We start from the raw sequence: 24,743 nt of genomic DNA on the forward strand, positions 1-24,743 counted from the left end.
CTGGATGTGATCCTGCTGTGTTAAGGTTTGTGCAGTAATTTACACCTTATAAAACTTCTTTTTTAAGAGCTGCTTTCCAGAGGTGGGTGAGATAAATAACACCTTGCTTGCATTTCTCACCTTACCATTCTTTTTGCTGTTTAAGATTCACACTGCATAAAGAAGGGCTCTTAAGTGCTCTGGAATAAATGCCCAGTTCTGCAGTGGGTCTCTGCATAGAAATAAGGGCATTTTTGGGTAGTATTGCAGTGTATGTGAAAGGTATTTTTTTTTCTTCTTTCTGGACCCATTCATAGCAATCCAAGAGATCAAAATCAAGCAATGTTCAATGTACTTTGGAGAGATTTTAGGTTTTTGCTAAATTCTTGTATATTTAGGAGTTCCTCCTGTGGTCTTTTGGTTGTGTTGTTCATGTACATATGCACGTATGATATGAAACATCCATAGAAAATATGTTTAAAAAATGAAATTTTGACCTTGTATGTTGAACTTTTTGTGTGCTATGGGGTTGGTGATGTTCAGGTAACCTTCCCATTCACAATTGAATACTGTGAAAGTATTTTAGATCTCAGATGAATTGCTGGAGAGTATTTTGTGCCAGTATGGTTGGGATCAGAGTACCTGAAGTATGGGAAAACAGCAGAAGCAGGGAGATCATCAGGCCCAGCTCTGGGCAGAATAGGGATTCCTTAAAAAAAAAAAAATCTGAATTGTTTCTCTGGCATCTGACACAGGGATTTTGGGCTGCAAAACTTGAAGAACTGGTTATATAATTTGAAAAAAAAAAAAAAAGAAAACAAATATATAGACATTCCTCAATCCACTTCACAGTACTTATGTGGCTTTGGTTTTATGTGGTTTCAGATTAACCATTTTCTTTTTTAACTGTTTCATGCAAGACATCTTTCTGGTTTATTTTGGATTCTTCCTAATGCCATCACCCCCCAAAAATCTTTCTTTTTGGCATAGTCTTTAGAAAAATATGGGAAGTTGCTCAATGACCAAGCAACTGGGGATTCCATCAGGTTTCTGCAACTTGTGTCCCATGTGCTGCTGAGGCACAGCACTACCTATGGAAAAGGTTTGTTTTTCCAAAGGGAAAAGGCAGCCAGAAGGCCCTGATGTCAAATATTAATAATAATTAGCTGCCAGGCACATTTCCATATTAATGCCAAGGCCAGTGAAATCAGGCAGTGCTAAACTCACTCCAGAACACCCCTAGATGTCACAACAGTCCCAGAGAAAAATCACTTTTCCAGAAGAAAAGTGAGACACAGGAAAGCAGAGAGAAAAGCTGCTGGCATGAATAAACCATAAAATTCAAGAGCTGTGGAAACCCTGGGAGGGAATCCTGCCTCTGAGAGTTGTCAGCTCAGTCAGGAAAAGATGTATATAACAAACATGAGCCTGAAGATCTTTCATGCACCTGGGTGACCCTGATTATATGGGCTTTAAATGATTTTTATGGTAGGAATAAAGCAAAGAAAAAGGTCTCTGGGTTTTACTGAAAAGGGAAATTTTAATAATAGTTAGAAATTCCCTCTAAGAGTTAGGAGCAGCTCTTAATGCTTTAATACCTTTGTGAAGGATTTTGCAAAATGGCTGCAATGATATTACATAAATATTTAGAGGAGTGCCTGGTGCCATTATTTCCATGGTTTGGGAAGCCTTTGCACTTCAGCAATTTATTTTATGAAAGTAAAAGTACTTTAGAGATCTGTTTGAGATAATAGGATAAGCTTTGCATGTATTTGGTGTAGCAGTTTAATAACTGCTCCAAACACAAGCCCTTGGGTTTAAAGCTCCTACCTGAAACTTTTATTGATAGAAATCAAGACATTTATAATGTTCCTATCACTTTTTCAGCCATCAGTCCCTTTCCATGGCTCCTGTAATTGTGTGTAGACAGGAAGATGTGAGGATTTTAGTTGTGTAGGGTAGAAGAGAGGCTGGGAGAGCTGGGGATGGAGAAAAGAAGGCTCTGGGGAGATTTTAGGGGTTAAAGGAGCTCCAGGAAATCTGGACAGGGACTTGGGACAATGGCCTGAAGTGACAGGACAAGAGGTGATGGTTTTAACCTGAAAGAGGGTAGGTTTAGATTAGATTAGATATCGGGAATAAATTAATTTCTGTGTGGGTGGTGAGGCCCTGGAACAGTTTGTCCAGAGCAGCTGTGGCTGCCCCATCCCAGGAAGTGTCCAAGGCCAGGTTGGGCAGGGTTTGGGGAAATCTGGGACAGTGGAACATGTCCCTGGACATGGCAGGGGGTGCAATCTTTGCATCCCTTCCAACCCAAACCAGTCTGGGATTCTGTGGTGAGGTAAAACAGGAATTTTCCATTTGGAGTCACATTCTGATTTGCAAGCTGGGCATTTTTTCCCTTCTTTCCATGCAAGTTTTCCCCAAAGGGAAGAAGCCTTTTGGGAAACCCTCTGGAGAGAGGATGCCTGACAGGGGGAGCATCTCCCTGTCCCCTGTTCCTGTGGGATCTGTACATCTGAAATCCCATAAGCACCAAGAGCTTCTTCCCAGTGAAATGCCCTTAATGAGGGCTTGAATAGCAATGGAGAGGAGAACAACCTGTCCCATTTCTCAGCACAAATCAATCCTGCCTTTAATATAGGGAGCCTCTAGCCTGGCTTCACAAATACCTTAAATCCTTCTCTTAAGCACTAATAATACTTAATAAAAGTTTTATGAGCAAGGTACATTTTAGAGTAAATTTTCATATCCATTTTCATTTTAAAAAGAACATCAAGCAGCAAATGTATTCATGGCAGAGCAAAGTAATTTAGGAGAGTCACAAAAATGGCCCTGGCCCCCTCTGAAATAGTAGGAGAGCGTTGATTTGGCAAAGTGACCAGTGGGGATGGGATTCAAAAACTTAATTCAGCATGAAGGACTTGAGAGGGAAGAAATTCCCACTTGCCTGCTGAGCTTATTCCTCTGCCTGCAGGGGTGAAGCAGAGCCTGGTTCATAAGGCTGCCCCAAATATCCCTGGAGCTGGATTGCTCCTAGGGAATTCCTTAGGATCAGCATTAGCTGGGTGTGTGTAGATGGGACTGTTTGGGCAGCAGGTGGAATTGCCACCAGAACCAAGTCCTTGGGTGGGATTCATTGGCCAGAATATTGTCATTTGTTGCCATTTCAGGCAGCCAAGGGCAGCCTCCCTTTGCAGCTGCTCCTGCAGGAGTGTGTCCCACCAGTGCAGGTGTTTTGGAAACTCCTGGCATCTAAAAGGCACCAGGTACCTTCCCTGAGTTACTGCCTTCCTGAGAATCCAAAAAAGAGTCTTTTTGTTACCAACCTCCTGCTGCCAGCACTCGACAGCAGCTGCTTTATTGTGCCTTAAATATTGTCCTGCTGTGCTCCTCACTTCACTTCTCTGAGCCCATCTGGCATCTCTTGTCTCTCTGGGACAAGGAACAATTGGAAACTACTTAAAAATTGTGTTCAGACCCACGGAATAGTTCCCAGAGGGAAGGGAACCTCTTTTTCCTCTTGGCTCACAAGCCAGGGGTGTCAGAGGGTTGGTTCTGCAGTGTTTGGGCAGAATGCAGCCAGTCCTTTATCCCTGGAGCTGGAGGCAGCACTTGGAGCCCTCACTGAGCTCTATGGAATCATCCCTGCTGGAGCTGCAGGCAGGAATGATGCTGCTGTGCTGGGCAGGGCTGTGTGGGAGATGGATTGGGGATTTCCAGGCTGGTTTTTTTAAAGATGTGTAACAGTTCATACATTTAGTTATGTTTGGCAACAAAGAAAAAATTAATTTCCTTCGAATAACTGAGTGTTGAGGTGGAAAAGTCTGTGGGGTTGTTGCTTATTTTTTATTCTCTGAAAGAACATCAAGGAACTTCCTGTAGGTCTAAGTCACTTGCACAAAGGACAGGTAGGGGTTTGTGGTGGACAGTTCTGCTGATGAAGTGTGAATCCAACTTTCACCTTGTTGGCAAGGGCCCAGCAGGGCTCAGAGGACAGAAAATGCTGCAGAATTTTGCATCTCTCATGGCTGTTAAAGTAATCACAGATTTGGAGAAAGGGAACTGCAGGGGGTTTCCAGAATTTGCCCCCTGCCCAGTAAAGGTTGAGGTTGTCTTTAAACCCATCTGGAGAGTGACTGCCTCACCTGTCCTGAGAAACCACCAGAAAATGGAAGTTTCACACCCTCCAAGGCAATTTGTTCTACTGCTTTAACTCTCCTTACAGCCAGAACATTTTCCCTTGTGCCTCACCTAAATCTCCTGTGCTGCAATTTCCTCCCATTATGTCCTGCCACATTCCCTGTGGAAGTGATGAGCACTTTATTACTTTAGACTTTGAAACAGTTCTTTAGATGCCTGAGAGTGTTGTCATTACCTGAAGGTACTTATATCCATTTAGTTTAATCCATTCTCAGAGGAGAAATGTAACCTGAAGTCATCCTGATATCAGGAGATTTAAAAAGAAAAAAAAAAAGGACAGGCCACAAGAAGGAAGGTATTTAACAGAAACCAGCTGCTCTGTGTTGAGCAAATAAAGTCTATAAAGTGGAAGTAAATAAAGCTTTTGTATTCATATGTTTTCTTTCCACTTGAACTTTTCAGACTGTAGAACCACTGGGAAATTTTTATTTGGATTTTTCAAGTACCCTTCCAAACCAGAACTGTTTCAAAATATGATGAGAGTTTAAAAATGATGTCTTTTGATGTTTGAAATCAGGGGTCATTACCAAAGACAGATTGTTTATCTGTGTGTGCACTGCATCTGAGTGAGTGGAAATTGTCAAACCCTTCACTTGAAGCTTTTCCACAGAGGTTTAAATGACAGCATTAATAAAAGTGTGACCCCTCTCTCATCACCTGCTGCCTTTGTCTCTTGCAGGAATCTCCTTTATGTGTATCCACAGAGCCTTAACTTTGCCAACCGCCAGGGATCAGCCAGGAACATCACAGTGAAGGTGCAGTTCATGTATGGAGAGGATCCCAGCAATGCCATGCAGGTGAGGGACAGCTCTGTGCTCCCTGGGGGGAGGGCACTCCTTGCATCAGGGTTGAATCCTCACTGAAATGTGTTTCAAGTTCAGAGGAATGGGAAATTGTAGTTCAGAGCATTTGTGTAGAGTTTGCAAGGTAACAGTAGAGCAGCTGGAATTTTACCATGAGATTGTTGGTTATAAGGGTGGTGAGGCCCTGGCAGAGGTTGCCCAGAGAGATTCTCCATCCCTGGAAGTGTTCAAGCCTGGGTTGGATGGGGCTTGGAGCAACCTGGGATAGTGGAAGGTGTCCCTGTCTCATTCCTGAGATGGGATTTAAATTCCCTTCCAACCCAACCCATTCTTGGATTCTGTGTTTGCAGCAGATGCTGCTTGTGGTGGGAATAGAAGCTTGGCTTCCATGACAGAAGAATTAAAGGTGATGGCTTTGTTCAGTCATCCCCACTCAGAGAGGATCTGTGCAGGGGTGGTTCCATCCATCAGTTCTTCTGCCATGTCTGTGTCCTTGTGTCACTGGAGTGTTCAAATTGTGCCTTTTCAGAGACTGAGTGAAGTGCTGCCTTAAATGAGGGGGCAGGGAGCAAGCAGGTGTAACTGTACAGGTGCACAATAAATGGAGCTCTAAATGTCTCTGCAGGATTATGGAACAAATTCTTGGCACAGTTTTATATGGGGGTTCCTGTGGTTTTTTCTTCTTTTTGCAGGTCATCTTTGGCAAATCCAGCTGTCCTGAGTTTTCCAAAGAAGCATACACAGCTGTGGTGTATCACAACAGGTAAAAGAGTGTGGAAGTGCAGTTACCAGTGACTGGTGTTAATTATTTAACAGTCAGTGTCTGGACAGCACTCACAGAGACTGCAGTGCCAGTTGATGCTGTCCTTAGGGTTTTGTGACCACTGGGAGACAGAGTCTTTGTTTGCTGTGGTACAAATCATCTTTGTGTGATCCTGAGCACGTAGCCCAGCTCAGCAGATGCTCCAAGTACAGCTCCAGTCACTACTCATGAAGATTTATGTTCCAAACTCACAGTAGCAGGTGCCCACATTGTTTACTTGGAGCCTTTTAGACATTAGCTACAAATTGGAGCTACTTGGTCTTGAAAATCATTCCATTGCAGCTGGGGTGAGGAGTGCTGAATCCAGCAGGAATATTTTATTGGCTTTTTTGCAGTTGTGCCAGGGAGAGATGTTCCAGGAAAGATTCCTGTCCTGTAGATGTTCCAGGAGAGGTTCCTGTCCTGCAGGTCAGGGTTGTGGCAGTGTCCACATTGAGACAAGAGTTTATTGCTCATGTGGTTCAGAGTGCCTGTGTGAGGAGGAGGCTGCTGTCCATTTTTTTTTTTTTTTGTGGGTTGGAAGTTTTTCCAGTCTTTGGTGATCAGAAAGTGAATTTCAATCCCTTGGGATAGCCCATACACTCCCTTCCCTGCAGATCCTTTCACTCAAAGGGTTCAGTCTTGAGCACAAGGTAGCAAACCACTGTGGGTGACTCAGCTGAGGCTCTGCTCTCTGCACAGATCTCCTGATTTTCATGAGGAAATCAAGATTAAGCTTCCAGCCACTTTGACAGACCACCACCACCTGCTTTTTACTTTCTACCACGTCAGTTGTCAACAAAAACAAAACACACCCCTGGAGACTCCAGTTGGCTACACCGTGAGTGTCTTTCCATTCTTGCATTTTTCAGCACAGGATTCATTCAAATGCATTTGCTGATTCTTTGTTCAGCAAACCTGTGTGCTCATATCCCATTGGAGAGCTTGAGAAATTGGCAAAAACTCAAAGAAATTAAGAAATCAATTAAGAAATGTGTGTTTTTGTTGTTTTCTTCTCTTGCCAGTGGATCCCAATGCTTCAGAATGGTCGGTTAAAGACAGGTCAGTTCTGTCTTCCTGTGTCATTGGAGAAGCCACCACAGGCTTATTCTGTGCTTTCCCCAGAGGTGAGCTGAGTTCTGCCTGCTGAAAACCAGCAGAATACACATGAGAAAAAAAATGAGAGGATGTGTGTGTACATATCTGTGTGTGTGCATTTATTGATTTCTTAAATATCATTTAATTTAGACAGAGTTTTAGTGTTTGTGCGTGGCTATGTGCCTGTGATCTGACCAAAATAAATGAAAATAAATTAAATTGTCACATCCCCTCTCATTGTTCCCTCAACCTGCAGGTTCCCCTTCCTGGGATGAAGTGGGTGGATAACCACAAAGGGGTTTTCAACGTGGAAGTTGTTGCTGTGTCATCCCTCCACACTCAGGTACATGTCAAGAGCAGTCACTGGAATAAAATAATCTCCTGACAGTTGAAACGCTGTCAGAGTTGATGCTGTGAAGGGTGTAACAATCCCTTGTAGTGAAATTCCAATCTCATTTTCAGTTCTGAGCCAGCACACCTGTTTTTCCACATTCTGCTGTGAGTATATTTGAGAAGTTCTGCTTAAAAATATGAGATGTTTGGCCTTTATTCACTGGGGGTGAATGGCCAACAGTGTTTTCAGACCTCAGCCTGTTGTGTTTGATACAACAGCTCTAACACAGCCAGACAAATGATGTTTTCTTGTTTTCTTGTTCTTCCCTTTCCCCTCCTCCTCTTTCATTTCTCCCTGTATTTCCCCTCTGTCTATCTTTGATCTGAAAATAGAGATGACAGTCATTTTGTTTGATCATTTCAACTTTTGTTTTATTAATTCCCACTCTGTCATTTTGATATGGGGTTTGTGTATTTTATTTGTGCTGTAAATAGTAATGTGATTTTAGTGAATTTTTGTCTGGTTTTTCTAAGAACACACAGTCTGTGTGTATTTAATAACTTTTAAACTAGAATTAGAATTCAATATGGACAAATCTCTCAAATATATTGAATTTCTACTAATTTTGAGAGATTAAATGGCCAGATAGAAAAATGAGGGTGAGAACCCACCCATGAGATACAAATCCATAGAAAATAAAGATATTTTGGAGATTCTTACTAATTGTTGGCATTTTACTTGTTGTAGGACCCTTACCTTGACAAGTTCTTTGCACTTGTCCATGCTCTGGATGAGCACATGTTCCCTGTGAGAATAGGAGACATGAGAATTATGGAAAACAACTTGGAAAATGAACTGAAGAGCAGCATTTCAGCTTTAAATTCCTCTCAACTGGAGCCGGTAGTGCGATTTCTTCATCTCCTGCTTGACAAACTGATCCTTCTGGTAGTAAGACCTCCTGTCATTGCAGGCCAAATAGGTATTTTATTTAAGTTTTATAGAGAATTACATAGCTGAAAGTTTGACACTTCCAATTTTTAATCATATTTATGTTGAAGTAAAAAAAAAAGTCCCATTTTTATGCTTTATTTTAGTGTCACTGATATACCAAGTGTCTCCCAAATAAAACATGCTGGCATCCAGATCTGGGGTGATTTACACAGGAGCAATATTTAATATTTAATAGGAAGCTTCTGAGAAAGGCTGGGAATTTGGTGTCCAAATTGAGCCACCAGAAAAAAAAAGGCTGATTTTTTCTGGATGCTCAGCATGTTTTTAGCACTGTAAACACTGTTAAGGTGTCTCCATTCTGACAGAAAATAGGGATTTCATCCTTATTAGTCACCTTGGAAAATCTGGAAGTAGGTAAAGTCAGGAAAATACAGAATGCATGTTCCTGTTGTGATCTGATACTGCCAGCATGAATAATCCCTTCTTTTGATCCCTGTGAAGGACTAAGCTTTGGCAATACAAAAAAACTCTCAAGTTTAAGTCAGGATTAAATCCTTAGTATTTAAAATAGCAGTTTTTGCTGGTTTTTTTTGTAGGAAACCTGAGTTTTGGCATGGTGGAATATAAGGGATCTAAGACTGCTTTAAAAATACTTGTTAAAAATTTTCTTAGCTATATAAATTATTTATTTATTTAATCTTTCTGGGAAAGAATTTACCTGCATTTTTATTTTTTATTTAATGTTCTTTCACTCTTTCAGTGTTCTGTATTGGTTTAGTTGGTTTGCATGGAATATTATGGACATTAGTGATTTGATTTATTTAAAATTAGATTTTCGTTCTCTGGCTACTGTATTCTCCATTCTTAATTTTTTTAGGATATCTGCTGGAATCTGTGTGTAGATTTTTGTGCTCATTTTTAGAACAACATTTTTCTTAAAGAAAATGAAATTGTTCTTTTGATACAGTTTGTATTTTGGTTAAAGCTTAAATAGAGAAAATAATTAACTGAGAAAAGCATGATAAATATCCAAAGAGTATTATCCAAAGGGAATTAAACAAAGATTTGATCTTGTTACCATTGCAGTTGATGACCAGAGTTGGGCTGGTTCCAGAAATGGAGCCTAAACTCATTAAATTTATTATTAATAAAAGTTGATCACTGAAGCAGCTGTTCTGCTCTCTTAGCCATGGTTCAAACATCATGCTCAGTTTGGGATGAGAAATGCTTGCTAAGCTCTAAGAACCTCCACCAAATACTCTATAGGAGGTGGATAACAGCACATTTAGGATTTCTCCTGGGTCCTGCTGCAGTCTAAACCAAACTCTCACTTTTTGCTTTCAGTTAACCTGGGCCAGGCATCTTTTGAAGCAATGGCATCAATTATAAACAGGCTGCACAAGAACTTGGATGGCAACCAGGACCAGCATGGCAGGAACAGCCTTCTTGCTTCCTATATTTATTATGTTTTTCGCCTACCCAACACCTATCCCAACTCACCATCGCCAGGTAGCTCTTTTTTTTTTTTTCCTATTTTATTTCAAGTTTGTTAAAAGAAGTCAGAAACCACTTGCTGGCAGGTGCTCCTCAGCTCCAACTGTGTGGCTGCTTCCCTGCAGGGCCCTCTTATTAATTTGCCAGTGTAGCCACTTAAAAGATGAGTTTGATTATTTGATGATTTTAAGTAACTGACACTGCTGAAGGATCATGAATTACAGCAAAAAATTTGGGATTTAGGGTTTTTTCCATGAGGCAGGTGTGCTGCACTTCTGGCCTGTCATGTTTCCCAGTCTCCTTCACAAGAACTTTTATACTTTAATCAGTTCCAGCAAAAATTTAAACACTGGCTGGATAGAATAGATATCCAAAGAGTGTTGTCCATCAATTATAAAAAGACTTGCTCTTATTGCCATTGCAGTTGATGACCAAAGTTGAGCTGATTCAAGAAAAAGTGACTACATTAATTGAATTTATTATCTATGTAGTATTTTACATACTTTAATGTGTATATATACACACACACACACACATATATATATAAATATAAAAACCATGTTTTTATTTTTATATATACATATAAAATATAGACATTATATATTTCAAGCAGGAGTGTAAAATACTAGAAAACACGTCTGATTAAAGGAGGGAAAAAAATTAATCCCAGCCCTGCTGAGAGCAAGGGATGGAAAAGAGGTGGGGTGAGTGACAGCCCTGGAAAACATTTGGAAGGAATATTCATGCACAGAGTGGGAAAGCTCTGAGAGGTGTTGGGAAGGTTTTGCACATAAAACTGTGCCAAACTGTGCCCACCTTTGATGGGTTCTGAGTGTGAGGTCTGGAAAACATCCTGTTAGTAAAGGCAATCCCACAGGGAGTCTCCTGCTTCCCAGTGGATAAAACAGAATTTTATTCATGTGCTGGAGAGCTGGGCAGGGGAGGCTGGGGGGGGGATGAGTGTCCTGAGGGGCTCTGGGTGGCACAGGGTGGCCGATGAGGGGACAGTCCTGGCAGTGCTGAGGGCTCCAGGTGACACAGGATGGCTGATGAGGGGACAGGGCTGGCTGTGCTGAGGTCTGGCAGTGCTGAGGGCTCTGGGTGACACAGGATGGCTGATGAGGGGACAGTCCTGGCTGTGCTGAGGTCTGGCAGTGCTGAGGGCTCTGGGTGACACAGGGTGGCCGATGAGGGGACAGGGCTGGCAGTGCTGAGGGCTCTGGGTGGCACAGGGTGGCCGATGAGGGGACAGGGCTGGCAGTGCTGAGGGCTCTGGGTGGCACAGGATGGCCGATGAGGGGACAGTCCTGGCTGTGCTGAGGGCTCTGGGTGGCACAGGGTGGCCATGAGCAGCTGTCCCCGCAGGTCCCGGCGGCCTGGGCGGCTCGGTGCACTACGCCACCATGGCCCGGTCGGCCGTGCGCCCCGCCAGCCTCAACCTGAACCGCTCGCGCAGCCTCAGCAACAGCAACCCCGACATCTCGGGCACCCCCACCTCGCCCGACGACGAGGTGCGCTCCATCATCGGCACCAAGGTACGTCTGTTTGTCTGTCTGTCTGTCCTGCCAGGGACCCTCGGAGCCCCAGCACCTCCCATTCCTTCCTCAGTGCCTGGGGGTTGTCCCAGCCCCTCCTCAGCCCTTTGCCAGCAGGAGTTGTTGGTACCACAGGAACGCTGCTCCTTGGAGATGGTTCTGACTTGTTGGAGCCATCCTGGAGCTGCTTCTGAGGCCAGGAGTCCTTCTGGATTTGTCTCCCCCTCACTTTTTGCATGGCCAGCAGCCGAATCCTGTGCCCAGCTCTGTTGTGTCTCCCCAGACCTTGCACCCTCTTACCCCACTCTTCCAACCCCAAACTCCCTCCTCTGCATTCAGCTGCTCAGATTTCCCTACTCCTCTTGTCCAGAGCACGTGTCTTGCACACAGCAGAGATATTCCTGCTCCCTGTGTGGCCCAGGGAGGATTTGGGATGGCTGGAGAGGCACAGTGGCCAGCTGAGCTGCAGGGGGACTGACTCCCACTGGCTCCCCACACCACACAGTGACATTCCAGTGTGGATGCAGAGCATCCAGCGTGGTTCTACTCTGGCTCTTGAGGGATCAGTAAATCCAGCTCCTCCTGCTGACTTCTGACTACACAAAACCACCAAAGTCCCAGTCTGAGCCCCTCATTTTGTGCCTAAAACAGGTGGGATGAGCCAGGACAAAGCACTGTTGGTAATTCCCTCACTTGAGAGGGGTGCCTGAGCTGCTTTGGGGTTTTCTCTTATTTTTTTTATCCTTCAAACTGTGATAAGTTCACCAGGGTGAGGCTCTCTCCCACCATGACCTTTCACTCTGCAGCAGAGGTGAATTCCTGAGCTCTTGCAGGGAACTGTTAAATTCGTTTGGAAGTTTAGGGAGCAAGGTTTTTACCAAAGCCACCACCCTGACCAGTCAGGCTTGACATGGCTGATGCTGGGTTTTATAAGAGCAAGGAAAACACAGTTTGAGGAAGAGGTTACCATTTTTTAATGAATAACATCATTTGCTCACCAAATAAAAGGCTGAAGAATCGTGGGTAGGCAAATGATTATTTCTTACATCAAAGTCTGGATTTAGAAGTCTTGAAATATTTTAAAGACCACTTCAGTATCTTGCTAATTAAACAAGCCTGACCTTTTGTGAAATGCCACAGGCACTGATGTGCATATGGAATTTACCCAGGCTATCTCAGGTTTAACGTGTGCTGGCTTGGTGAATAATGTCACAATACAAAATGAAGAGAGATTTTCTTCCAGAAGGATACTCCAGGCTTTAAAGGAAAACCTATTCCATGGATAATTGTTGAGGGAAAACTTTCTTTTAGAGGAGTCTGAACATCAGGAATTAACCTCAGTCTGGCTATACAGACTTTTGGTTGAGTATAATTATTTCTGTTTCTTAATAAATGAAAGAAAAGACACTTCTTGAGATGCTGACATGAGTTAAAGGATGCAAAAATCCCTAATGTTTCTCCAAGTAATGGCTTAAGGAATATTCCCAGCTAGATTCTAATTTGAAGTGCAGGTTCCCTATCACAGGAAGTTTTCTGCTTTAAAACAACTCAAATTGTGGGGTTTTTTGTTGTTTTAGGAAAGTCTTCAAAGTCCAGTCTTGTGGTTTTTTTTATTCTAATGTAAGGTATTTAGAGGTGTGGTCTAAGTGCTTAAAGTCTCCCTTATCACCTTCTTACTTCATTTTGAAAACTCTTTACAGGATTTGGAAAATTTCTGTTTATTGTCACAGATCTTAGATCTGTCACTTGTCTTGCCATCATTTGTGAATTGAAACCATGTAAATTTTATTCCCTACTGAAGAAAATTTATTAAGTGTCTAAAAAGACATGTTTAAAAGGATCCTGAAATGCTGGCAATATTCTGGGAAAAACCCAGAAGACATTGTGGAGTTTCATTGCTCTGCCAGTGGATTTTCACAGATGTGGATTATGTTCCTGCACAGACCCAGCTGCAGGTTGAACCCCAGAATTTAACAACAGCTTTGGGAACTTTGGACTGGTTCTGCCAAGCAATGAGAAGCTCTTGTACACTTTTATTTTCTGAAGAGGAAAAAATCCTTCTCTTCCAGATTTTTATCAAATTACTTCTGCTTCTGTCAACACAGTGTATGTTTAATTGTTATCCTCAGAACCAGAGTGACAAGATTAGAAATCCTTGAGAGAGAAATGTGAGGGGGATAAAGGCATTTTCAAAATTAGACCTGATTTTACAAAACAAGAGCTTAGTTCAGCATTCTGCAAAGTCCTTTAAATCACTGTGAGCAAAATAAAGCATGTTTATGGGGCTGAGCAGGGCACAGGGCTTTGATTTATTCCTGCCAAAAAGTAATTGAGATTAAAACACTCTCCTTATGTGTTCAGTATTTTTTTTATTGGACATCTTAAGCAAAATTACAGCACTGCTGAGCTCTGCCTCGAGGAGCTCGGTGGATTAATGGTTTGAATCCCAGGTTACAGCTCTCATGCCAGGTTCAACCTTGAGGTGGATTTTAGTTTGCTGAGAGAAATAGATGGTTTGGCTTGGTGGACTTTGCAGCTTATGCTGATCAGCTGCAGCTTTGCTTTATATATATTGGGAAAAAGCCCTAAATTGGCACAGAAACGAGGATGGAAACTCACTCAGGTGAGGGTTGTCAAAATCAATGTGTGGTATTTATAAGGAATTGTGTCTGTCAGAGCTGCTTCCTGGGACTGAGGGAAGTCCATTCCATCCCCCTGAATTTGGGATCAGCACAAGTTTAAATTTTTCCTTCTTTCTGAGTGACTCAAGGAGGAGAGAGCAGAGAGAGGAGGGATCCACAGTAATTTTGCCAAAATGATCCATTGCAGTAGAATTTGGAGTACAGGCTAGACTGAGCTTTTGAACAGCATTTTCAAATGTTTTGCTTGGCAAAACAGGTTGGCTCCAGAAAAAGTCTGTGCCCTTTCCTCCCTTTGCCACAGTGCCCAGAGGAAATGCCTGAGTGTCCATGTGAAATCCTGTCCACAGGGTTATTCTGCCAGCAATGCTGGACTTTTAATTCCCTTAAAACAGGAAAGGTTATGAGGGTTGACAGTCAGCCTCTTCTGTTTCTCAGCATTTCTGTAAGAGCTGTAGAGCTTAAGAACTCCAGGCTACCCTGAAGGTGCTGGAAACCTCAGAGAGCATCTTCACATCTCAGCACCAGTTTCCCTCTGTCACAGTGTAAATCTCAGCTGGCTCCATGGGAATGGGTTTAAACTGAGCAAAGGACAAGTGGGATATTTCAGGAGGAGAGTTTTTGAATGTCAAGCATTCCAGACAGGACAGGCCAGACCAGAGCTGTTGACAGGATTAATGTTCTGTATGTATGTGAGATATAAAATAATCCTCTGGACTCAGTGTCTCGACAGGCACCTGAGAACTCAGGCTGCCTCAACAGTTCTGAGTGCTGATGTGTTTGCAGTGTACCCACTTTGATTGCTTGTAAGGACTGAACTTTGACTACTGTATGGCATGCAAAGTGTAATATTTCTTTCCTTTCCCAACTGCTTTCTATTACATGCCCAGGGCTTAGACCGCTCCAATTCCTGGGTAAACACTGGTGGTCCAAAAGCAGCCCCATGGGGATCCAACCCCAGCCCAAGTGCAGAATCAACACAGGTGGTGTCTTCGCTAGAGGTTTTTCTGCCTTTGTCTTCCCTGATGTTTCCCTGTAGAATATCTTCCTTTCAGTGCATATTCCAGTTTTGGTGGTTTCATTTTTTTTTTCATAATTGTTTATTTGAAAGCTTTTTAGTTTGATTTTATAAATTCTCATCTTTTCCCCCACCACACTGCATGAAAAACCTCCGATCGCGTGAACGTGTCCCCTCCTTTCATTTCAGTGGTTGCTGGTCTGTGAAATGTAAATGCTGTGACTGCTTTTGTTTTCTTTTTTTCTCTTTCTCTCATGCTAGTTTCAGCTTCAGGTGGAGCACATTTCTAAGTGGGAACATTAATCACAGCTTCATAGTTTTGTCCATGTTTGCCATTCCTTTTGATGTCGTGAACCATTTTGCCATTCTCATCAAGCATTTAGTACTCATCGTCCAGTAATCCTTCATGACTTGTTTGAGTGGAATATTGTGAACCCAAATTGATTGCCACATATGAAATTCTCTCTTAAAGCTTGTCAATTTGAGTGCTGGAGGCAGTGATTTGCCAGGGCCAGTTGTATTGTTCTGTGTTGCAAAGTATGAAAACTTTACAGCAGCTTCAGTCAGGAAGAATTTATTTATTAAGCCCCCGTTGCCTGCTGCTCTCCACTGCATGGTTGCCTTGAACGTACCTCTCAACTGCTCCTCCTTCCCAGTTTGTCAGCCTTCCCAAAATATTTAGTCCAAGTTCACTTGCTCTCATGGCAAATTATTTCCATCAGAAGCAGAACTTGAGTGATTTTCTCCTTGCCCGAGGCAGCAGCAGCTGGGTGTGGGTACAACCCCCCATGCTTGACCTCTGGTAGATTGAGAGGTATGGACTGAAATTCCAAATATTCCCTGTGCATGTTGATAAAATGCAATGATGGAAAAGTTTCATGCTTTGCAGCATTGTCTTTGTGCATCAGAACATGCAATTCTTTAAATAACCTGTATGTCTTAAAACCAATCCAAATTTCTGTCGTTTTGTTTAGACCCAATCTGTAAATGGCTAAGAGTTTGAGAATGCTTAAAAACCTGTAAAAAAAACCCTTACAGTTGGAAGAGTATTTTTGTAAACTTTGGTTGTCCTTGAGCTGCAAAACCCATCCACAGCAAACTTTAATGTCCTGTCATCATTCATTCATCTCCACTCCGTAGGCTACGGATCGAAGTTGTAATCGTATGTCTTCGCACACTGAGACGTCAAGTTTCTTACAAACATTAACAGGACGATTACCAACCAAAAAGGTAGATTTCAGTGGAGACAATTGATATTGTGGGGCAGGGAGGTCAAGTCATTCTGAAAACATGATGCAATTTATTCTTTTATTTATAGCCTGATTTTTTTTTTTCCCCTCTCCGAGGTCATTAGGAACTGCTGGTGCTTAACACCTCTGAATATCCAGGCTGTAGGGAATGTGAAGTATTTGGAGTTGAATTGGAAAGAATTAAATGATCAGGAGTTGCTTGTCTGATTTAATGGCCATCGTGTTTGAGGCCAGTTTATTACTGGCTTTCAAAAAATATGAATAGCACTGTCTAGACATGTAAATGATACATTTTGTGTGCAAAATGAAAATGTGTTGGATGGCTCAGTGTGCTGAGCTTGCTTATCCACATATTAATCCAGAGAGACTCCAGAAAGGGAATGGGAGTCACTTTGAAAGTGAACTCCCTTACAGGAAGTGCAAACCTTGTAAACAATGTCAGAAAGGCAAAATGCCAGAGCTGTTGTGTAATGAAAATGTGGCCACTGTCACCATCAGTCTGTGGGTTGGTCGTCCCAAGAAAAGAAATCCAAGAGCTGTTTGAGCCCCATGTTTCTTTCTTACTGTTTTAAGTTCTTTCTCACAGTAAATATACATCTTTCTACAAATCACTTTATATGTCCACTTTTTACTCCTTTTTCCTGCGAAAATCAAACCAGGCAGAAAGGTAGACTTTTTAAACTAAACTAATTTGAGCACCAACCTTTTTTTTTAAAATTATTATTTCTTGGGGGTGGGAGGAAAATCTTTTGACACTTGAGATTCAATCCTGGAGCGAGATGCTGTGAAACGTTTCTCACATCACATGTCATAACCTCATCCCTCATTGTTAGCTGGGGATTTCTTTATGGGATGCCACCACTGCTGTCATGTCCTCAGTTATTTAGTTTGCTTAACTCATTGTTTGCCATACTTGCCATGCACCGTGCTGACATTTCTCATGGGGGCTGTGTTGGGAGCTGCTCTGGAGGCTGGGGCTGACTCTGGTTTGACTCTGTAGCTTTTCCACGAGGAGCTGGCCCTGCAGTGGGTTGTGTGCAGCGGGAGCGTGCGGGAGGCGGCTCTGCAGCAGGCCTGGTTCTTCTTCGAGCTGATGGTGAGCAAACACCTCCCTGATGTCTCCCAGCCCCTGCTTTCAAACAGAGCCAGCAACAGCTGCAAGTGGCTCTGCTGTAATTTATATCCCCATAGGTGAAGAGCATGGTGCATCATCTGTATTTTGCTGACAAAATGGATGTGCCGAGGAAGAATCGTTTCCCGGAGCGCTTCATGGATGATGTGAATGCACTGGTCAGCACAATCGCTGGTGATATAGTCTCCCGCTTCCAGAAGGTGATGGCAAACAATTACACTGAGTCCAGCTCAGCCACCAGCACTCCTGCCTCTTGTTTGCTTGAAAACACCCTGGGTTCTTCATCTGCTCTCTGGTTTTCTCTTCCTTCTCTCCAGGACACAGAAATGGTGGAGCGGCTCAACACCAGCCTCGCGTTTTTCCTCAATGATTTGTTGTCCATCATGGACAGAGGATTTGTGTTTAATCTTATTAAGACCTGCTACAAACAGGTGAATGCAGATAAACATTGTGGCTTAACATGGCAGAGCCTGTTACTGTTAAATTCTTCTGGACAGACAGTCAAATATGGACACAGAATTCCACTGTTCACGTCTTCTTAGAGCAAGGTGTTCTCAGGGGTGATTTAGGGTTTATACCTCTCTGATTGCACTCTTAACTGTGAATTAGGAGTCACACCCTGGAGTGAATGGACATGCAGCAGGAAGGGAAAATTATTCCCTCTGCCTACCACATTCAAGAGTAATTGAATCAAAAATTAGTGGGAGGTTCTGTGAGGAAGCTCAGACTGTTGTGGTCTCTTAAGGACACAGTGACCCTGGATGATCATATTGATCACTGAGCTCCTCTTCCATCCTTTGGGGGATGAAGAGTATCCTTCCCCATAAGGAGGGCTCCTCATTTGCTGTGTGACATGGAAAATCACCTTGAGCCATAATGTTTTGTTTGAGTACAAACATCCATTCTGATGCTGTGTACAGGGGAGATAACAAGGGGTCAGTGAGAAGTGGGACTAAGCTTAGACTCATTTTCCCTGTAGAGTCTAAAACATTCTCTGTAAGGAGCAGAAGAACAGCAAGAGCATTTAAGATTTTACGTTTCCTGCTGTATATTGCATATATTATGTGGCATTAATTATATTTTTATATATAAAAGATATATGTATAAAAACCACCCTGCATCCTGGAGCTGTTAGTGAATCCCACTGTGGTCCTCACAACTCCTTGCTGAAATCAATAGGATGTGGGAATTACAGAATCAAAGAATGGTTTGGGTTGGAAAGACCTTAAAGATGATCTTGTTCCAACCCCCCAATAGGTGAAGTCCACAGTTCTTCATTTGGTTATTTAAATATGACTGATGTACAGATCTTTTATTGAGAGATATGTCTGGGATGTGTGTGGCTCCTGCACATCAGGAACTTAATCTCTGGCACAAAAAAGTGACTGTGAGCATTTAATGATACCAAGTTCTCCAGTTCCTGCTCTGGGGGTGTTTCTGGGGAGCAGGGGTGGGCCAGGGGGGCTCACCCTGCAGTTACACTCTCTTTTGGTGCTGACTGCAGTGCTGTGGGCTGGATTTTGCAGGTGTCTTCAAAGGTGTATTCCTTATCAAATCCAAGCAACCTGGCATCTCTGAAGCTGGACTTCCTGCGCATCGTTTGCAGCCATGAGCACTATGTCACCTTGAATTTACCCTGCAGCTTGCTCACACCACCTGCATCTCCATCACCATCTGTGTCTTCAGCCACTTCCCAGGTACTGAGAAATTTGGGAAATACAAGTTGAGCTTGGTGCTGAGAATTAAATCCTCTGAGGCAGTTGTGTCACTGTACCTTCAGTCCCTCTTGCTAATATTTTTGGAAGTGTTTAGTTAGAAATCAGTTTTTCCTGCCACATAGGTTCTGATTGTTTTTGATCTTTTATTACTGAGCAAAGATTACCCATATCCCTTTCCTGGCAGTGACCACACACTGTCCTTAGGGTCCTGGTCCCCTCTTATTTTGGACAAGTAAGTCATCAAAAAAACCACTTTGTCCAGTGCAGCCCTTTTCTGGCAACTCTTCTGAGCTCCCTGCAGCTTAGTCCTGGCCTGCTCTGAAGAACTAATTTGAATTAGTCTGTCGTTCAAGTGGATTAATTAGTTGCAAAATCAAATGAACTAAATCAAATTAAAGCCTTCTTCAGCCTGAATAAGAGCATCCTTAAGTTAAAAGTTTAACCAATCCACTTTTAAAGGTTATTTGGTTTAACTTTCCTAACAGGGGAAGACAATAACAACAAACAACTAATGGAAGGGTTATTGAGCTGGGATGGAATTTAAGTGTAGATGTGTTGATCCAAACAAAAAAGGGAAAAGGCATGAGGTTGTCTTTAATTCTGAAAACTGCTTCTAATGTATTTCCTAAGCTTTGACTCAGTTCATGATGCAGCTTCTGAAACTTGATTTTTTCAGAGTTCTGGGTTCTCCACAAATGTCCAAGACCAGAAGATTGCAAATATGTTTGAGTTGTCTGTGCCTTTCCGCCAGCAGCATTACCTGGCTGGGCTGGTGCTCACAGAGCTGGCTGTCATTCTGGATCCTGATGCAGAAGGGTAAATCTTTACAAAGTTTGGTTTTTCAGGGAGTTTTCTGTAATTCCAAGTAAATGATAGATGCAAAGAAAGTCCTGGCATGGACAGAATTTATATAAATTTGTAAGCCATGACAAGAAAACAGCGATTTAAGAATCTTCTTTCTTCTTGCCTCTTGTGTTTCTTCCTTGTTCCACACTCTGTAAATCTGATTTCAGTCACATTTTTCCAGCTGAGAAGAAGGGAAAGAGGTTCCTGCTGGAGCCCCCAGATGCTACAGGGGCACTGTTGGAGCTCTGAAAGAAAAATAGGTTTTCTCAAATGTAACAAGAAAATAATTTCCAACATTTAGGAAGCCTCTCTTGCTGGTGGTTTTAAATGTTACAATATATTTTGCCTGTGGTTCTCCCAACTCTTTTTAACTGTAAATTATGCACTGATGAGGCCCCTGTGGATTGCACAAATAGACAAATAGAGTCAAGCATGCAGAGTTTGTCAGTGACTTCCCTGGCTTGTGCAGCAAATAATTTTCTGCTGCAGTCCTGACATCCAGTCTATTCCTCGTGTTATTTAGGGCTGTTTTCTGCCTTGCATCTTTAAAATGGGTTGCAATGGAAATTATTGATTGCTTCCACAGTCCTGAGTTCCCTCACAGACATTTTTCTCAAGGTGGGCTCAGAAATATCAGCCGAGTCGACAAATGCTGGTGATTCATGGTTAATTCTGCCCCTTTGCCAAGAGGTCTCTGGGGTTAAACATTCATTCTGTTTCCTCTTGGAGAAGAAAGTGATGCCATAAACTGGAATATTTTCCTGTGTATATACATAACACACTGCAGTCCCATTTGTTTGGCCTGAAATGGAAAAAGCAGCAAATCTTTACCCATATGGGCTGTCTGCAGAAATCTTTTTTGTGCCAGAGGAGCATCCTGCTCACTGGTTAGAAATCAAGCTCTGTCTCTGAGTGTGTCTGCCCTTCTTCACAACCCTTCTGTTCTCTACCTGCCTACCAAGCCCCTCAGCCTGACCCAGGTTGGTAATCTCTGCACAGAGGAGTTGGTGCTGTCCACTGGGGAGGCAGCTCCTCTCTCAAACCTTGCCTAGCCAGAAAAAGCACCCTGGTACCAGTTCAGCTCTGGAAATGCATTTTGATCAAAGTTCCTGAATTTGGGTGCAGATGTACCTGTAAAACATTTTGTTTTTTACTGTTTTCCAGAAAAACCTAGAGTTTCAGGTTTATTGAGTTCTCAAGCTCAAGCCCTCTGCATTTCTCCTGGTAGATCCATGAGAGAAAGTAAACAAGTGTGTTCAGATCTGCTCTTCCCTTTCTGTGAAGACTTTTAACAGTCATACAGTATCACCAGCAGAGAGTTCACACTTGCCTTCCATAAAATATTGTGGCCACCACTGGAGAAAGCTCAGAATTGTTCCCAGTTCATTATCCTGCAGCAGGAGTGGAAAGGGCTGTTCATCTAGTTGCTTATTGTGTTAGAGACCTGCTTTAGGCTTTGATAGGTGATCCAGAGCCTTAAATGTGTTCTGTCCTTGCTCTTTTGCTCCATTAACAAGTTTAGTCTTAGCTCAGTTTGTAAGAACTCTTTGGATTGAGTTGGCCAGAAGAGGAGTCATTTCCCTGGTGCTGGAGGTGTGTGTTGAGTACATCCCTCAGTGTGCCAGGGTGCAGAGCAGCCCTGCAGAGCAGCTGGCAGACAGGACAGACAGAGTGTGCAGGGGAAGGGATCCAGCTGAACGTGACAGTGGCAGCAGCTGGACCCTGCACAGCCATCTGTGCAAACACTGCGGGGGTGCTTTGGCCATCACACAGCCTCCACGCTGCCCATCTTGGCTGGGGCTGCAGGCCAGAAGTGAGAAAAGCAGAATGCAGCCCTCAGAGTTCAGTGCCACAGTCAGTTTTGCAGCAGTGTGGGTGGGTGTTGACAGAAATCCAGGCCAGGGCTGAGATAAGGGAGGGGATGGAGGGAGGGTGGCGGGATCGATTCGCTGCCTTATCAGGCAGGAAGAGCAGGGGTTGCATTTCCTCCTCTGTCCATGGATCAATCACCACAGTGCCCACTCAGCCCTGGAAAATGGCAAAGAAATCCACAGATCCCTAAATTGGAATTAGGCAGCATTGCTTGGATGTTTTCCCTATCTGCAGTTTTATGGCCTGTGGGATAGTTTCCCTTGAATTTTTAAGAACATGATTTAGGTGCCACTCCTTCAAAATAATACAAAGACTTTTCTTTATCCTTAATCTGAAGGAACCAGTCACTTAAATAAGCGTTTCCTTCCTAGTTTTTAAGGCTCTTTCTAATTACACAAACAAGCAATTGTAAGATCTCATTATGGCTTGATTAAAAGCCACAGGGAGGTCCTGCACTCCAACAGCTGATGTCCTCCCAAGCTGTACTGCTGCCTTATAGTCAACTTCAAACCCCCAAAAATCCAGTCAAAGCCTCTTTTTTTTTTTAACCAGAACTCACCTCTACTTTTCAGGTAAAGTGGATACTGCCTGAAATTCAGCACTTGTTTTAATACCTCAGGTCTGAACATTGCAGCTTATGTTTTGCTACTGCCTAATGTCTGAGCTTCCTTGGCTGCTTCATGCATGGGGTAAAGTGTCTTCTTGGCTGGTTTGCCTACAGAAGCAAATAGCTGCAGAGAGAACCTGCTATTTGCTCTGGGAGAGTTTTGCCTCTGCGTGGTGGCTGAGGGGATTGAAAGGAGCAGAGTCCTTGAGAGATTCAGGGGAGTTTTTGTGTTTTTAAGGAGGGTCACACATGGTGCTCTATAAAAGGGTTCTGTCAGTGTTTGAATCTGAATAATGACAGAAGCCATTTTGACTGTTTTTCCTTCTATCCCTTCATGTCTTTGCCACTTTTTATTCAAAATTATGGATCTGTAATATCCTGTTTTGGTTCAATAGTTGCATGGGGTAGGGTGGGGAGCTGAAGCAGAAAACTTCCTGATCATTTGATTGAAGTAATGTTCTGGTTTAGGAGGGTTTGTCTCTCTGTAAATTATTTAACTGTATTAAATTAAACTGCTAAACTGTTAACTGTTAAATTATTATTTAACTGTAAGTGGTGTTAAATAGAAACAAACAAACAAAAAAAGAATACAGCAAATGGTTTTATCAAACCTGCTGTCCTCTCAGGTTTCTCTCCCTGTTTTCCATATTCCCTAAATTTTTCTAATGAGTTTTTAGTAGATTCGGTGCATAGCAGTAGCTGGGACTTTGGGGCTTTTTAAAGGAAAATATGAGAGTGTTCACATTATACTGGATGTACATTCCACAAGATATTTTTGCCCATTTTACAAGGCACAGTGAAAAACCAGCCATCTGTAAAATCCATGGGAGATCAAAAACCCACATGCAACAGCAGTTCGCGGGAAGTTAAAAATAAAAAACGGGATTTTTTCTCCCCCCCTTTTTGAAGCCCCTTAGTTACAAAAGAGAGTTTCCTTTGAAGATATTAACTAATGTGCATGACCCAACTGTCTTTTAACAGTTTGTTTGGATTGCATAAGAAGGTCATCAACATGGTACACAACCTGCTGTCCAGCCACGACTCGGACCCGCGGTACGCTGACCCCCAGGTAAAGGCCCGGGTGGCAATGCTGTATCTACCTCTGATTGGCGTGATCATGGAAACTGTGCCTCAGCTCTATGACTTCACAGGTATTTGATATTCCCTGCCTTGGTTATCTGCTTCTCTGCTTACCAGATGGGGGTCTTTGGGTTCTGAAATTGAATTATGTAGGAAGGCCTTTGCTGTTGGATGAGGTTGTTTCTGAATTACGGTTTGGACATTTTTTCATGTTTGTTTTCACTTGCAAAATGTGCCTTCAATGCCTGTTAACACTCCAAAGTTGCATTTGCCTACTTGTAGGCATGAAATAAAAAAAACCCCACACATTGTATTTTAGTTTGCATCCCACTGGCTGATGTAAATGCAGAGCCATCTTCCATCTATGCTCTGTGCCAGAGTCCCTAAAGCCAAAGGATAAGCAGAGTTCCAAATTCCAAAGGAAAAGCAGAATTCGTCTTCTTCCTCTTATCATATGCTCCATCAGCAGTTCATTTTCAGGGGTGCTTTGCAAAGTGTCCCAAAGAGCAGCAGAGGTTATTTCAAATCATAACAGGGAGTCCAGTCAGGAATAATTCAGAATTTAGAGTTCTCCTCTACATCCTTTGAGTTTAATGACACCATAAAGCTGCAAGAAAGGATTTGGAGTATTCAAAGGGAAAAAAGATCTGCTGTTAGAAGGTGTTTATGTACTGAGGTTGTGTAGGTTCCATTTAGGAATTGCTTTTTTTGTTCTCATGCCCTCAAATCATTGTCCTGTCCTTTGCAGGACCCCTGCATGGGGTGATTTTCAGTTTGCATTCTCAATTCAGTGAGAGCAGCACTGTGGGTGCAGTCTGGGGGTGCAGCCTTGGATCTGGGGCCTGACTGCAGTCCTGTGTTTCTCTGCAGAGAGTCACAACCAGCGGGGGAGGCCGAGCTGTGTCACCGTGGACGATTACGAGAGCGAGGGTGGCAGCATGATCAGCCAGACTGTGGCCATGGCCATTGCAGGGACTTCTGTCCCCCAGCTCACCAGGCCCAGCAGTTTTCTACTCCCTTCTTCGGTACAAATCCACCTCTCCCCATTTCCTGACCCTCAGTCTGTGTCCAGCAGCAAATACTCTGCAGGTTCTGTGGGGGCCACATCAGTTTGTAGTTGAGTGTGCAGAGGGGTAGCAAGGAGGACAAATCACATCAAAGAGGTATCAGAAAATGCTGAGGAGGGATAGAAATCAGCAAACCTCAGAAAAAGGGAGAATTCTCTTTCCTGATAAAGATTCTCTTGCTCTGAAACAATCCTACAAAATCTCTGTGAAGTGCAATAGTCACTAGGAGCTTAAAGCCCTAAGAACAAGTTCTACCCCAGATAAATCCCACCTAGCTGAAGACAAGGAGTGGCCATTTTCCCTGTTGTCTGCCCA

General features: G+C 43.0%; 1 protein-coding gene across 17 annotated transcripts in view; it reads left to right on the forward strand.

Annotated features, from left to right (window-relative positions):
* DOCK7 (dedicator of cytokinesis 7) overlaps window positions 1–24,743 on the forward strand; it is a 91,684-nt gene that overhangs the window by 42,964 nt on the left and 23,977 nt on the right. For 11 of the 17 annotated variants that reach the window (XM_079313967.1, XM_079313959.1, XM_079313968.1 and 8 more), the window contains exons 15-30: window positions 4,862–4,979; window positions 5,678–5,748; window positions 6,490–6,628; window positions 6,813–6,914; window positions 7,142–7,228; window positions 7,967–8,198; window positions 9,515–9,679; window positions 11,030–11,199; window positions 15,997–16,086; window positions 17,107–17,202; window positions 17,298–17,438; window positions 17,556–17,669; window positions 18,765–18,935; window positions 19,633–19,772; window positions 23,263–23,432; window positions 24,232–24,386. In XM_079313967.1, coding sequence (XP_079170093.1) covers window positions 4,862–4,979; window positions 5,678–5,748; window positions 6,490–6,628; window positions 6,813–6,914; window positions 7,142–7,228; window positions 7,967–8,198; window positions 9,515–9,679; window positions 11,030–11,199; window positions 15,997–16,086; window positions 17,107–17,202; window positions 17,298–17,438; window positions 17,556–17,669; window positions 18,765–18,935; window positions 19,633–19,772; window positions 23,263–23,432; window positions 24,232–24,386 — 2,161 coding nt within the window. Of the gene's footprint in view, window positions 1–4,861; window positions 4,980–5,677; window positions 5,749–6,489; window positions 6,629–6,812; window positions 6,915–7,141; window positions 7,229–7,966; window positions 8,199–9,514; window positions 9,680–11,029; window positions 11,200–14,728; window positions 14,822–15,996; window positions 16,087–17,106; window positions 17,203–17,297; window positions 17,439–17,555; window positions 17,670–18,764; window positions 18,936–19,632; window positions 19,773–23,262; window positions 23,433–24,231; window positions 24,387–24,743 lie in introns of those variants that run through there. The other 6 variants (XM_079313963.1, XM_079313964.1, XM_079313965.1 and 3 more) reach the window with 3 other exon arrangements.

This window comes from Erithacus rubecula (assembly GCF_903797595.1).
Source record: "Erithacus rubecula genome assembly, chromosome: 10".
Classification (NCBI taxonomy): domain Eukaryota; kingdom Metazoa; phylum Chordata; class Aves; order Passeriformes; family Muscicapidae; genus Erithacus; species Erithacus rubecula.